Genomic DNA, 15034 nt, shown 5'->3' with positions numbered 1-15034 from the left:
ACATCAATTGATGTTCTAGTGACCCAAGATCCTCCTTTTGTGCAAGATCATCCTACTTTGAGATGCTCTACTAGAGTTAGATGTCAGCCTAAGCACTTTACGTCCTCCATGGATTATGTTATGGTATGATAAATGCCAACTTACAAAAACCTTCAACTATTTCTTATAGGCAGAACCTCTTTAGTAGGAAGCAAAATGCTTAAAAATGTAGACACTCAACTGAGATCAATAAAACATGATTATAACTATCCATTTAGCAATCTTAATTTACTTTTTCTATGGTGACTTATAATAAGAAAGTCATATAAAAGATTGATTTTTTTACAACATGTATCCAAATTCTAGACTATTCATTCTATTAAAAAATTTCAAAATATTTTAAACTTAAACAACCCATGAAAAAAGCACACAAAAAATTAATACACATACTCAACAAAATAAGAATTAACAAATAAACAAATGAAGACATTGAGTACCTATATCAAAATTATAAAGCACCACCAAAAAACATGCCGATAATAACTTTCTTGTTCTACACAAACAAATAGAAAGAAAAGCATAATAAGCACATATCTTACTACTATATTATTTTAGCTATAGGTTTGGAAAGCCTCGAACCTCCGGAGGGCTTCTCAAACCTCCTCCCTTTTCCAAACCTCCCTTTTTCAATCAAAACCCCCTCCCCTCCTCTCTTTCTCATGTGCAATATCTCATTTTCTCTTTCCCTTCCTTTTTTTCATTAAAGCCTTCCCTCCCCCACCTCCCTTTTTAAAATTAAAACCCCTTCCCCTCTCTCACACTTATAATCTCTCTCTTTCTTTTCCCCATCCCCTTTTTAATTAAATTCTTTCCCCCTCCCCCTCTCTCTCTCATGTGTAGGGCTTAGGTTCTCTCTCTCTCTCTCTCTCTCTCTCTCTCTCTGATTAAACTTTTTAACTAAAAATTTTTTGAACATAGTTTTTCACACACTTTGAGAAGGAGATAGAATAAAAGAGAAAGAGAGAGAGAGAGAGAGAGAAGAAGAAGAAGAAGAAGAAGGATAAAAAGAAGAAGACAGAGAGAGAAGGGGAAGAAAGAGGAAAGAGAATAGTTTTTTTTAAATTAAACATTTTTCTTCTCCCCCTCACCCTCTCTCTCATGTGTAGAGCCTAGGTTGTGTGTGTGTGTGTGTGTTAGATTAAACGTTTTAATGTAAACGTTCTGTTTAATTAAAATAAGGAGAGAGAGAGAGAGAGAGAGAGAGAGAGAGAGAGAGAGAGAGAGAGAGACAGCAAAAAAAGAGGAGAGGGAGAGGGGAAATAGAGAGAAAGAGAATTACAGAGAGGAAATATAAAATTAAAGAGAGAGAAAGGAAAAGAAAAAAGAAAAAGAGAGGAGAGAGGGAGAAAGAGACAGAGAGAAGAAAATGAGAGAGAGAAAAGAAGAAGAAGAAGAGAAAGAATTTGAACATAGTGAGAGAATTATAGAGAGAGGAAATATAAAATTTAAAAGAAAAAAAGAGAATTATAGAGAGAGAAAATATAAAATTTAAGAGAGAGAGAGATAAGAGAAGAAAAAAGAAAAAGAGAGGAGAGAGGGGGGAGAGAGACAGAGAGAAGAAAATGAGAGAGAGAAAATAATAAGAATTATAGAGAAAGGAAAGATAAAATTCAAAAGACTAAGGAGAGAGAGAGAGAGAGAGAGAAATATACAAAGAGCAAAAAAGAAAGAAGAGGAGAGGGAGGAAGAGAGAGGGGGAGCAGAGAGAAAAAGAATTATATAGAGAGAAAATTATAAAATTTAAGAGAGAGAGAGAAAAAAAGAAAAAAGGAAAAGAGAAGAGAGAGAATTTGAACACAAAGAGAATTATAGAGAGAGAAAATTTAAAATTTAAAAGAAAGAGAAAAGAAAAAAATTAAAGAGAGAAGAAAAAAGGAAAAAAGAGGAGAGAGAAGGAAAGGAGAGGAGAGGAGAAAGAGAAAAGAAGAAGAAGAAGAAAGAGGAACAGATGAAGAGAGATGGGAAAAAAGAGAAAAGAGAAAATTATTTTTAAAATTTAAATATTTTTTGAGAGAGAGAGGAAGGGAGAGAGAAGGAGAGAGGGGGGAAGAGAGAGAGAGAGAGAGAGAGGATAAAATTTAAAAGAGAAAGGAGAGAAGAAAAATATAAAATTTAAAAGGGAGAGAGGGAGAGAAGAAAAAAAGGAAAATTAGGAGAAAGGGGAGAAGAAGAAAAGGGGGCAGAGAGAGAGAGAGAGAATATAAACATAAAGAGAGAATTATATATAGGAAAAAGATAAAATTTACATATTTTAAGAAAGACTGAGGGAGGGGGCAAGAAAGTGAAAGAAGAAGAAGAAGAAGAGAGAGAGAGAACATGTAGAGAGAATTATAGAGAGAGAAAAGATAAAATTTAAAAAGAGAGAATAAAAAATAAAGGAGAAAGAGAGAAGGAAAAGAGAGGGGAGAGAGAGAGAGAGGAAAAGCACAAAGAGAAGAAAATGAGAGAGAGAGAGAGAGAGAGAGAGAGAGAGAGAGAGAGAGAAAAGACAAAATTTAAAAAGAGAAAGAAGAGAAAGAGAGAAGAAGAAGAAAAAAAAGGAAAAAAGAGGAGAGGGAGAGAGAAGGAAAAGAGAGGGGGGAGGGGGGAAAATAAAAGGAGAGAGAGAGAGAAGAAAAGCGGGGAGAGAAAAGAGAGAGAGAGAGAGAGAGAGAAAGAGAAATAGACATAGGGAATTTGGGGGAGAGAGAGAAAGAGAGGAAAAAGAGGAGAGAGAAAGATGAGAAATGGATTGTTGAGCGAAGTTGCCGTGCGATAGCACGACAACTTCGCTTGCTGCTTCGAGGCAACGAAGCTGCCGCGAAGTAGCCTAGCGTTCCGCGCGCGCTTTGCGCACGCGGAATGCTAGTTGTGCCTTATAAATAAAGAACCCATCATTATACAAAGTAGAGATAAGCTATCAATATCATGCTCTAAAACTATGAAAATACTAAACGATCAGGAGCTAATAGGTGGACTATACAAAACTCTAGCTCTAAAGAAAAGCGTGCTCATTGAAATATATGTAGAAAACATAAAAATAATGAATGGATTAGTAAATGGAGAAGATGGTATTTTCAAAAACTACATCATTAACAAAAATGATATCATATGAATTGAATTTAACAACCCAAAAATAAGGGCCTACTCTAGATATGAATAACAATACCAACTTGAAATAAAAAAGAATTAGACCCCAATAAAGTAAGTTAAAAAAGAATTCCAATTTTTTAAAAAACATATTTTCCAAAAGTCAATTTCCTATGTAGATAGGTGTAGCACAAATCCAAGGATTAAAGTTATCCATGGTAGCATTTGATCTATCAAATATTAAGACACATGACTTAGTCTACATGAAAACTGTTGGGGGTAAAGGCGCCTCCGCCGTGCCGCCCCGTGTATTACTACATTGACAGTACCCGCCACTACACAGTGCAAGTGGCGGGCGCCCGTCACGTCACTTTATTCTTTATTCTTTTAGTGACAATTTGAATAAAGGAAGGCCCGGTCACACATTGTGACTGTTGGAGTTCCCATTTCTTGTCTCTCTCTTTCTTGCTCTTGCTCTCCCGCCATAGCTCGCGTGCAAGCTTCGATCCTTCTCACCTTTCAACTGGTATTAGAGCTTGGCATTCTCTTGCTCGAGCTTGACTCGGTGCTTCCCGACCTTCGCATCGACTCACTTCACGCATTGGATCTCCATCCCGGCAGCCATATCCGATCTCCCCGAGCTCCCGTCACTCCCCGGCTTCCCGAGCACCTTCAAGGCCTATTGAGGCACCTTCAAGGCATTGATACTGAGGTATTTGATCATTCTTTCAGGGTTTTATTTCAGTCTACAGGTTGCAAACAGCAAGGGCAGCCATGGCTTCAAACTCTTGAAGCTTATTCCCCTCATATTGTGCCTTACACCTATCAAGGCTCAAAGAGGCTTGTCATAGGCCTTTGATAGGCCCTTCTTGAGCCCCCCATTACCCCCTTTTCAGCCCATGTGGAGCAGCAGCAAGTTCAGCACCAACAAGGCAGATTGCATCATTCTTTTCCAGGCTGTGAGCACTCATCTACTTCAGCTCCACACTTGGCCATTGGTTCTTGCTCTACCTTGATCAAGAGGGCTATAGATTTCATGTTTGATGTCATTCAAGCTTTGGGCATTGGTCTTGATCATTCGGGGCTGATCTCTTCAGATTTGGGACTGTCATAAACTGTCATAACAGGCTGAAAACAGAGCAGCACCATTAGCATTAGCATTTGTTGCTTATACTCCATTCTGGTTGTGCTATTTGATGCTCGTATGCGGTCTACATGATGCCTAGTGCCTTGGGAATGTATGCACATGATTATGCCATGATTTTGGCTTGAAATATTGGCTGATTTGGGACTGTTATTTACAGTTATAGAGTGTTGGAAACAGGGCAGCCACACTTGGCATTGGCATTTGATGCTTATACTCTACTCCGGTTACCTTATTTGATGCCCGTATGCGGTCTACTTTCTACCCGGATGTATTGGGGATGTATGCATTTGGTTTGACCATGATTTTGGCTTGAATTCGGGGCTGAAATCTACTGTTTAGAACAGTAAATACATGCTGGAATAACAGTGGGCTGAAGGTACTTTACATGCTTTGGCACTTACCTACCGATACCGGATGTATGCTTTGAGCTTTGGCATGATGTCTTTGACATTTGGGGACGGCTTGGAGCATATGTATGAGATTATGGGATGCTTTTGAGCTTCGCATTAGCTTCGTCTTCACTAGCATTTGGACCGACTTGGCATGCTCGTGGACCGCCTATGCCTCATGTCTCTGCTTGACAGTTAGGCTTTTGCATTACATGCTTTGGTTCGTGACATATGCTATTTGGTTCGTGTATGCCATACCGACATTTGGAGCTTGGATTTGGATGTATTTGAGCATTCCCGGCTTACTTGATCACTGATCTTGGTTGCTATTTGGATGTCATTGAGTTGACCGAGAGCTTATTTGGGCTTATGTATTGCTTCATGGTTAATACGACCGGTGCTTCATGTATGTCATGCTCTCTTGGATGCGCTTGATGCATTGACAGGGTCACTTATCACTGGTGCTTTCTCTTGGGTTGTTTGAGCTTCTGAGCTCGCTTTGTACGCCTTTTGTGCCAGTGGGAGCATTTTACATGCTTGCTTGACCTTTGACAGTTGCATGCTATTGGAGCACTTACATGTATTTGGAGCAGTTTATGTCTTGAGCAGCTACATACGCATTGAGACTTTGGGATCATACTCCGATCTTTATGGATATGCATTGATGTACTCTTGGTTCACAGGATGCTTATGAGCTGAGTCTCATATTTGGATCTTTCTCTTTGAGCAGACACTTATTTGTGTCAGGTTTTGGCAGTTACAGGAACACTTTGCCTAGAGTGTCTGGGGGTGTGCCTTTCACTGGCAGATGTTATTTTGACATGCTTGGTGTTGAGCTCATGTTCTTTTCACTGTCATTGGCCTTGCTTATGTCCGTTTCATGCCGGCTTTGGACCTAGCATTGTTTGCTTGACATTGGATCCTATTTTGGGACAGTTTGCTCTCTAGACTGCATACCTGCAATTTATTACAGCAAGCAGTTCTTGGTGGACTGAGGTGTACTTTTCATACTGAAATATCCTGATTTGGTGTATCGCACCTAGTACTAAGTGGGCATCAACTTTTGGCACACTTTGCTCGCCCTTTGGACCCCGTTTTGGTCATTTTTGGGCAGTTTTTGCAGTAAAACAACAAGCAGTTTTGGACTGTTTGGGCATTTCCAGCCTGCATAATGGCGTCATCTTCGCATGATAGTGCCATCTTTAACATTATAAAGTTGGATGGTACCAACTACTCTTACTGAAAGAGTTAAATATGGCAGGTTTTGGTGCAGAAATCTCAGATTAAGCCACTTCGGTTGAGTGGGGAGCAGCCTGAAACTATGGACAATGACGACTGGCTTGAACTTGATGAGCTATGCAAGTCCACGATTGTATTGTCTCTCACTGAACAGGTACATTATAATGTATTTGAGGAAGCACAGAGTGCATGGGATCTATGGAATAAGATCAAGAATATTTATGATAAGAAAAGTCTGGCGAGTCAGATGTACTGGTTGAAGCAGCTTATGGATCTGCGCATGAAGGATAATGCGATTATGTCTGCTCACTTGAGCCAGTTCCATGCTATACTGAAGAACCTGACTTCGCAGGATATCACCTTTGGAGAGGAAGTAACTCCTCTTTTCTTGCTTGGGACTCTGAATGAGTCATGGGATGTATTCCGCACTGCTCTTTGTGCCTCTAGTGCTACTGTAAAATTGGCAGATGTTGAGAGTGCTCTTCTTCAGGAAGAGGTGAATCGCAAAAACTTGGATGCCTCTCGTGGTAGTCATGCTTTGACAGTTAGAGGCAGGAATGACAGGTATGACCGTGGTAATGGCCGAGGCCGTGACTCGCAGAAGGGTCGGTCTAAATCTCGTGGTGGCAAGTCGCGTAGTAAGTCGCGTGGGCGCAATGCAAATGTCACTTGTCATCATTGTGGGAAAAAGGGCCATATTAGACCACAGTGTCATGAGTTGCGCAATGAGAAGCGCAAGGATAAGGGGAAAGATAAAGTGCAGGAGAAGTCCTCTGATCGCAGCATAGTACTTGCGAAGTCTAGTGTCAAGATTGAGGAAATTAATGTCACGCAGACTGAGGAGTCCGATGGTGGTGATGAGTTTATACTTGCAGCTAGTTCTTCTGATGCTTCATACTTGACTAAGACATCTATTATGTATGCACAGTGCTGGTTATTGGATTCAGGAGCATCCTTCCATGTGACACCTTACCGTGAGTGGTTCCACTCTTACCGCACTATATCTGGTTCAGTCAGACTTGGAGACGACAGTTCTCTTGACATTGTGGGCATGGGTGATATTCAGTTGCAGTTTTCCACTGGCAGTTCATTTTTGCTTAGGGATGTACATCATGTACCTGCGCTTACGCGCAGTCTTATGTCTGCAGGACAGCTGGATGATGCAGGATTTCATGTATGTTTTGGGGATTCTGCCTGGAAGATTACCAAAGGCAGACTTGTGCTTGCTAGAGGCACCAAGGCTGGCAGCCTCTATCCTCTTGTTGTATCTGGGTCTTCTGTAGACCATGTTTTGGCAGTGGGCTCTATCCCACATGTATCACTTTGGCATGCCCGTTTGGGGCATATGTCTTTGAAGGGAATGAAAATGTTATCTGGTTTGTAGTATCTTCCGCCTTTGGACTATGCACGTTTTGACTCGTGTGATCATTGTCTTTATGGTAAGCAGAATAGGTCTACGCATAAGAAATCGGGTAGGCCATGCATGAGTGAGCCCTTGGCTTTGGTGCATTCAGATGTTTGTGGGCCCATGCCGTGTATGTCTATGGGTGGCGCGAAGTACTTTGTTACCTTCATTGATGATTTTTCTAGGAAAGTGTGGGCTTATCCCATAAAGCAAAAGTCTGATGTCTTGGCAGCCTTTCAGCGTTGGCTTGCTCTTGTTGAGAACCAGACTAGGTATAGGCTGAAATGCCTTAGGACTGACAATGGGGGAGAATATGTCTCACGTGCTTTTGAGCAGTTTTGTGATGACAGGGGTATTAAGCGTCAGTTGACCGCCCCTTACACCCCCGCCCAGAATGGTTTGGCTGAGCGCATGAACAGGACTATTCAGGAGCGTGTCCGCTCTATGCTTAGCCATGCAGGCCTACCACAGAGTTTTTGGGCTGAGGCAGTTAGTACGGCAGTGCATGTCATAAACCGATCGCCTTCCAGTGGATTGGATTTCCAGGTTGCAGAGGAAGTTTGGGCTGGTAAGCCACCCTCTTATGCACTTCTCCGTGTCTTTGGATGTGAGGCATTCTGCCATGTGCCCAAGGACAAGAGGAGTAAATTGGACCCAAAGAGCATTAAATGCATATTCCTTGGCTATGGTGAGTCAGGAGAGATGGGCTATCACCTATGGGATCCGCAGGCGCGAAAAATAGTGCGCAGCCATGATGTCGTCTTCCATGAAGACAAGATGCACAGGCAGCCTGAGAAGGTGGTTGAGATCCGCAGAGTGATCTTTCAGGAGGAGCCTAGAGCTCCAGCACAGCCAGTAGTACAGCCTGCAGCAGTTCCTCCACAGGGCCAGGGTGTTGGAGAGGCAGTTAGACAGGCAACAGAACCTGCGGTGAGACGGTCTGCTAGAGACAGACGTCCACCTGACAGATTTCAGCCCTCTATGCATTATGTTTTGGTTACAGATGCAGGAGAGCCTTTCACTTATGATGAGGCTATGCGCAGGGGTGACAGTCACTCCTGGGAGAGGGCTATGCAGTCTGAGATAGACTCCCTGCATAAGAATGAGACTTGGGATTTGGTTGCCTTGCCTAAGGGCAAGAAGGCTTTGCCATGCAAGTGGGTGTACAAGCTGAAAAGTACCCCTGGACACCCCAAGCCGGTATACAAGGCTAGATTGGTAGCAAAGGGTTTTAAGCAGGAACATGGTGTGGACTTTGATGAGGTCTTCTCTCCTGTGGTTAAGATGACCACCCTGCGCTTAGTCTTGGCTTTGGTTGCACAGCTTGACTTAGATCTATATCAGATGGATGTCAAGACGGCTTTTCTACATGGGGACTTGCATGATGAGATCTATATGGATCAGCCTAAGGGCTTTACAGAACCTGGCAGGGAGCACCTAGTATGCAAGTTGAAGAAGAGCTTGTATGGCTTGAAGCAGGCACCTAGGGAATGGTATCATAAGTTTGATGCCTTTATGCAGTCACAGGGCTACAACAGGAGTGCTATGGATCCGTGTCTTTACACGAAGAAAGCCTGTGATGGCAGTTTGCTTATCTTGGTACTCTATGTTGATGATATGCTGATAGCAGGGAAAGCTCATGATGAGCTAGATGCTCTTAAATCTCAGCTGAAGAAGAGCTTTGAGATGAAGGATTTGGGACAGGCCTCACATATACTTGGGATGCGCATTAAGCGCGATAGGCATCAGGGGCTTTTGTATCTCTCACAGCGGGAGTACATTCATAAAGTCCTTGAGCACTTCCGCATGCAGGACGTAAAGCCTATTGGCTGTCCATTACCTTCTTATGTGAAGGTATCACATGCCGATTGTCTGCAGACAGATGAGCAGAGGGCCGAGATGGCCAAGATCCCTTATGCTTCAGCCGTGGGCAGTTTGATGTATGCCATGATAGCCACTCGTCCAGATATTGCGCATGTAGTTGGTGTTGTGGCACGCTATATGGCTACACCTGGTAGCAGACATTGGGATGCCGTGAAGGGTATCATGAGGTACCTGAAGGGCACAACAGATAGTAGTATTTGCTATGGCAGCCAGGATACAGGGGTCGTGGGGTACACTGACTCCGATTATGCAGGACATGCAGATAGTAGGAAGTCCACTTCTGGCTATGTATTCACCTATGCTGGAGGGGCTGTCTCTTGGATGTCCCGGGTCCAGAAGTGTACAGCTTTGTCTACCACTGAGGCCGAGTATGTTGCAGCCACTGAGGCTTGCAAGGAGGCCATATGGTTAGGCCGTCTAGTTGTTGACCTTGGGATTGATGCTACACCTACACTGCATTTGGATTCTATGAGTGCCATTCAGTTGGCTAAGAATCCGGTCTTCCATGCGAAGACGAAACACATTGAGGTGAGGTATCACTTCATACGTGGTGTTGTGGAGGACAGGTCTGTTGACCTTGTCAAGATCTCCACTGACGAGAATCCTGCAGATCTGCTCACGAAGAGCCTCACTATTGAGCGCTTTGCCTTCCTCAGGAGGTTGATGGGCGTTGGATGAGATGTCGCCTTTCCTCATCCCTTGTACCTATGTACATTTGTACTGTCTTTTCTTTTTTCTTTTCTCTCTCACTAGGGCAGATTCGCCTTTAAGTGGGAGGTTGTTGGGGGTAAAGGCGCCTCCGCCGTGCCGCCCCGTGTATTACTACACTGACAGTACCCGCCACTGCACACTGCAAGTGGCGGGCGCCCGTCATGTCACTTTATTCTTTATTCTTTTAGTGACAATTTGAATAAAGGAAGGCCCGGTCACACATTGTGACTGTTGGAGTTCCCATTTCTTGTCTCTCTCTTTCTTGCTCTTGCTCTCCCGCCATAGCTCGCGTGCAAGCTTCGATCCTTCTCACCTTTCAAAAACTTGTGCATTCTAAGCCCACTTCAAAAAAGCATATACATGTAGACCCTTCAGTAATTAAAGAAATAGAAATATTAGAAAAAGAAATAGCATGGAAATTCACAAACAAAATTTTATGTAAACTAGAACCCACAAACACTTTAATGCAAATAGTAAACACAAATAAATGTGATCCATACGTCAATGACATTGCAAATAGTCAGACATTACTACAATCAAACATTCTATGTTTTCTCTAAACATATTAAAATACAAATAGATCTATTTCTAGCTTGAACCATCTAAACTTTCCAAATAAACATAGAGTAGCTATTTTACTATGACAATACAATAGAAATTGTACAAGCAAAACATGAATTTACAACCATTATTGAGCATCTACAAACAAAAGTACAAGCACAAACAAATACATCCATATATATCACTTTCTTTTACAAACCTCCCATTACACCAATAACAACATTAATATATACACTTGAAAACATAATACACAAAATTTCACAAGAACAACAATTTATATTTGCAAGCTACTTCAATATCAACTACAGCAATGCATCACAAAAAAAGGATTGTCAACATGTTTATCAAATACAATGCAATACAACTAACTAATATTATAACAGACAACATCATATCAATCTATCATAGACCACGTATAGATTAATATACTAGCAACACAAATTGGCATTGGTACCATTTTTTGTCATTGGACTGACCATTCATCTATATATGTTATTATTTAACTTCTTTATTGCTAAAATTAAAATTCCAAATATTCCTTTCAACTTACAATTACAAAAAGCTAACAATAACATTTATTCAAAATAAAGGCAAGCTTTTTGATATACTTATCACTTGTTTCCCATCATGCAAAGTTTTTATCCATCTAGACTTGCATAAATAGTAGTAAAAGGTCTTAAACAAAACCTCTATCTAATGAAGGGTAAGTTGGCATTTGAAAAGGATCTTAAAGGGTTGTCAAATTATGCTTCTATACTCCTCCAAATCTATGTAGGAAGCTTAGGCTTTGGTCTTAGCAACTCCCCCAACAAATCTCCCTACAAGGGATTGTCAACATGTTTATAGCATACAATGCAATACAACTAGTATTATAACTAACAACATGATATCAATCTATCACAGACCACATATAGATGAATATACTAGCAACACAAATTGACACGAGTACCATATTTTGTCGTTGGACTGACCACTCATATACATATGTCATCATTTAACTTCTTTATTGCTAAACTTAAAATTCCAAATACTCTTTCAACTTACAATTACAAATAGCTTGCAATAACATTTACTTGAATCAAAGGCAAGCCTATTGATATACTTATCACTTGTTTCCCATCATGCAAAGTTTTTATCCATCTCGACTTGCCAGTAGTAAAAGGTCTTAAACCAAACCTCTATCTAAGGTGATGAAGGGTAAGTTGACATCTCAAAAGGATCTTTAAGGGTTGTCAAATTATGCTTCTATACTCCTATGAATCTATGTGGGAAGCTTAGGCTTTGATCTTAGCAACTTCCCCAACAAAGCTCCCTGCAAATCTATGTGGTTCCTTATTCTCAATGAAGCTTCCATCCTCCTTATTGCAGTAGCACCCTTTCCATTCACAATCTTCCCTTTATTTTACATGGTGTCTATGTCTCTTGGGCCTCCTCTAGCTCTCATTTCATATGATTTATCCCATCAATTGAGAAGCATACCATCTCACTTGACTTCTTTGTGTCCTAGACTTGAAATGGATAATAGGTTAATGTAGTTTTGCGATGTCTATGATAAGCAGAGCCCTGTCTCTCAGATTTATTGGTGGCTGAAGCAACTCATGGATCTTTGTATGAAGGAGGGGATTTCCATGTCCACTCACTTGAATGAGTTTCATTTTATTTTCAGCCACTTGTCTTTGTAGGAACAAACCAAGAGGAGGATGGGTTGTTCTTCTCCCTCTCTCTTGGTTTTATGAAGAAAGAACAAGAACAAACTAAGAGGAGGATGGATTCTTCGTCTCCTCTTCGCGACAAACCCTCTTTTTGTTTCTCTCCCACCCCTCGTGTTTTCTCACTCATTCTTCTCTCTCTTTCTCTCTCTTTCTCTCTCTCTCTCTCTCTCTCTCTTTAAATCAACTAGAATTCATGGCTAGAAATCAGCTAGTAAACAAACCTGCTAACTTACTAATCAATTTTTTAAATGGCGATTTTCGCGGCGAGGGCAGGTGCTGGACGCGTGGCACCCGCCCCCGCGTTTCTTTGTGGGGAGATTGGGGGCTGCCACGTGGCACCCACCCCCACCTCCCCTTAACTAATAGTAAAGACGAAAGAGTAATGAAGGGTCAGTAAAATGTTACAATATTCAATTTTTTTTTAAAAAATACATGCTTCGATTGTTTGACTCACATTAAGCACATTTGTAGTTTTGAAAAAATTATATCTTAATGCTAAATAACTTTTTATAGGGCGTCGCTTTATTGACCCGTGTAGCCTAACTATTTTTCGAAATTTACTACCGTTCATTTGAAGGGGAATATATTTCACCCTTCTCTAAAAAGGCAAAGCCTTCTTTCAACAGCATTGCAACCTTCAAATATTAGGCGTTATTCCTGGTTGCACATATCAAGCTAGGTTGTTGTTCCCCTTCAAAGAAGATCCGCATATCCAGCTCTGTGAGAAAAATTCATGGTGCCATCATCCATGCCATGATCTAGCCTGTGGTCTTTGAGCTTCAAGAGAAGGTTCTTCACAACCTTCATGGTGGGTCTGTCTTTGGGCGACGGGCGGGTGCAGCTGACGGCGATGCGCAGCAGCCTCTCGGCCTCCGATCTAATCCGCGCTCCATTACTTTTGAGGACGCCAACCTTGTTACTGTCGACGATGATGCTGCTGGTTGCAGACGTGCTACTACTGTTCAATGCTGCCAGTGCTAATTCCAGGGTGTAGATATCATTATAAGCTGGCGCGTTCATTAAGGCCTTGCTTGCCCTGCCTGATAGGACCAGCCCTTCCACCCACTCCGGTAAGCTCGTCCCTCTCTCCAGCACTTCCTCACTCATCGGCCCCAGGCCTGTCACTAGCTCCATCAACAGCACACCGTAGCTGTATACATCCGCCTTCGTGGATATGTGGTATCCTCCTGCATACTCTGCCATTGCAGACACGCGTGGGATCAGTGGAAGTGATAAGAGGATTGTGTGACATCGTATAGGCTATAGAATCCAGATGCGTCTGTGTAAGAAATCGTGGGTTTGCCATTCACAAGAAGTTTTAGACAAATTCTCACATCGTGAATTACAACAACACCATGAGCTTTTACAAGGGAAGCAGTAGCCCCTTGCACGAGCCGCACCAAGCTGGGTATGCATGATGCATCCATCCCATGGAGAAGCTCATGATGTTAAATTCCCGTATTCTGAACTGCAACAGCTCGTGATACTAAATAGTAAGGGGAGAAACAAAGGAAAGAAACCCCTTTTCCCGCATGGAAATATGTCTAAAACTTCTTGTCATACAACCCAAAATGATAACTCGGGGGAAAATGAAAGAAGAAAAACAGCTTACCCACCTGGTGCTACATAGCCAAAAGTTCCCCTAAAATTGGTGATGGTCAAGCCAGCCTTTCCTTCCAGGAGCTTTGCAATGCCAAAATCCGAGATCTTCGCAACCATGTCAGATCCAAGCAGGATGTTTCTTGGCTTTAAATCACAGTGAATGATAGGTTGGACGCATTCGTGATGCAAGTACACCAATCCTTCGGCCACATCCATAGCCACATTCAGTCTCTGATCCCAACTCAGGCCATAGCTGAGCCTCTTACCATGCAGGTGATCTTCCAGGCTGCCTTTTTCCATGTATTCCATCACCAAAGCAATCATTACCTCATCCACGGAGTACCCCAACACCTTCACCAGATTCCTATGCCTCAACTTACACACAGTCTTTATCTCTGTCTGGAACCTCCTCCTTGCTTCACCATCATCCCCATTGATATCGAGTGTCTTAATGGCTATATTAAGCCTCTGATTGCAATTGACCTTCTCCCACATCCCCTTGAAGCACACACTGCCACTTCCAGAGCCGATTATATTGGCTGCATCGAATCCATTTGTTGCTGCTCTCAACTCTGTGGCTGTCCAGGCTTTGATATAAACATCTGCGAATGGCAAGTCACGCACGCTTGCGGCTCTTCCTGTTTTCTTTGCGCAGCACCAGGCAACACAAACACACAGAAGAGCAAGGACACATAAGACGGCGACTGCATCAGTCGCGAGAGCTACTTCCCTACTGGTGTCGTCATTAGAATTATGATCGGAAGCAGCTGCTAATTCTCGAGGGAATACTAACAAGGGCGACAAGAAGACTATGAATAAAATCATGACGACGGAATATGAGCCTATCCAATCTGCCATATTACAGCCCCTCTCCCACCCAGCCAGAGTCTTGTCACAGTGGAATACCAGCTATACAGTGCAGCCCCTCTCCCACCCAGCCCGAGTCTTATCACAGTGGTACCTCGCCAGTGGACTAGGTCCCCTCCTCTCGAAGACTTTTTGAATCTTTTATTGACTTCGATTCACTCGACTTCCTTGGCAACACGCAACCTTAGCAATTTATATAAGGGCGTTCCTCCGTGAAAAATATCTTTATAGTAGATAAAAAAACCTCTAACTTTGAATTTTTAACGCTTTGTTTAAAATCGTATTATTTTGAAATTTTTGAAATTTATTTTTATATGATATTATATTATTAAAATTCTTATTTTATTTGTAAGTTATAAGTTTAATTTTTTTAAATAATAATTAGATCATTATCTTTAGTATTATTAAT

At 41.9% G+C, this 15034-nt stretch overlaps 1 protein-coding gene across 1 annotated transcript; it reads right to left on the bottom strand.

Annotated features, from left to right (window-relative positions):
* Positions 1 to 12551: 12551 nt before the first annotated feature.
* On the bottom strand, positions 12552 to 14661 carry LOC148025658 (receptor-like serine/threonine-protein kinase At1g78530). The gene is made up of 2 exons (XM_087692125.1): positions 13773 to 14661; positions 12552 to 13352 (listed from the first exon to the last, which is right to left on the bottom strand). The coding sequence occupies exons 1-2, from the start codon at positions 14614 to 14616 to the stop codon at positions 12850 to 12852; spliced, it is 1347 nt and encodes a 448-aa protein (XP_087548251.1). The 5' UTR covers positions 14617 to 14661; the 3' UTR covers positions 12552 to 12849.
* Positions 14662 to 15034: the final 373 nt, after the last annotated feature.

The sequence above is a fragment of the Lygodium microphyllum genome, chromosome 14 (genome assembly GCF_053477565.2).
Source record: "Lygodium microphyllum isolate KBCC chromosome 14, Lygodium_microphyllum_v1.1.10, whole genome shotgun sequence".
Taxonomy (NCBI): domain Eukaryota; kingdom Viridiplantae; phylum Streptophyta; class Polypodiopsida; order Schizaeales; family Lygodiaceae; genus Lygodium; species Lygodium microphyllum.
This window is presented reverse-complemented; position numbering and strand designations above follow the sequence as displayed.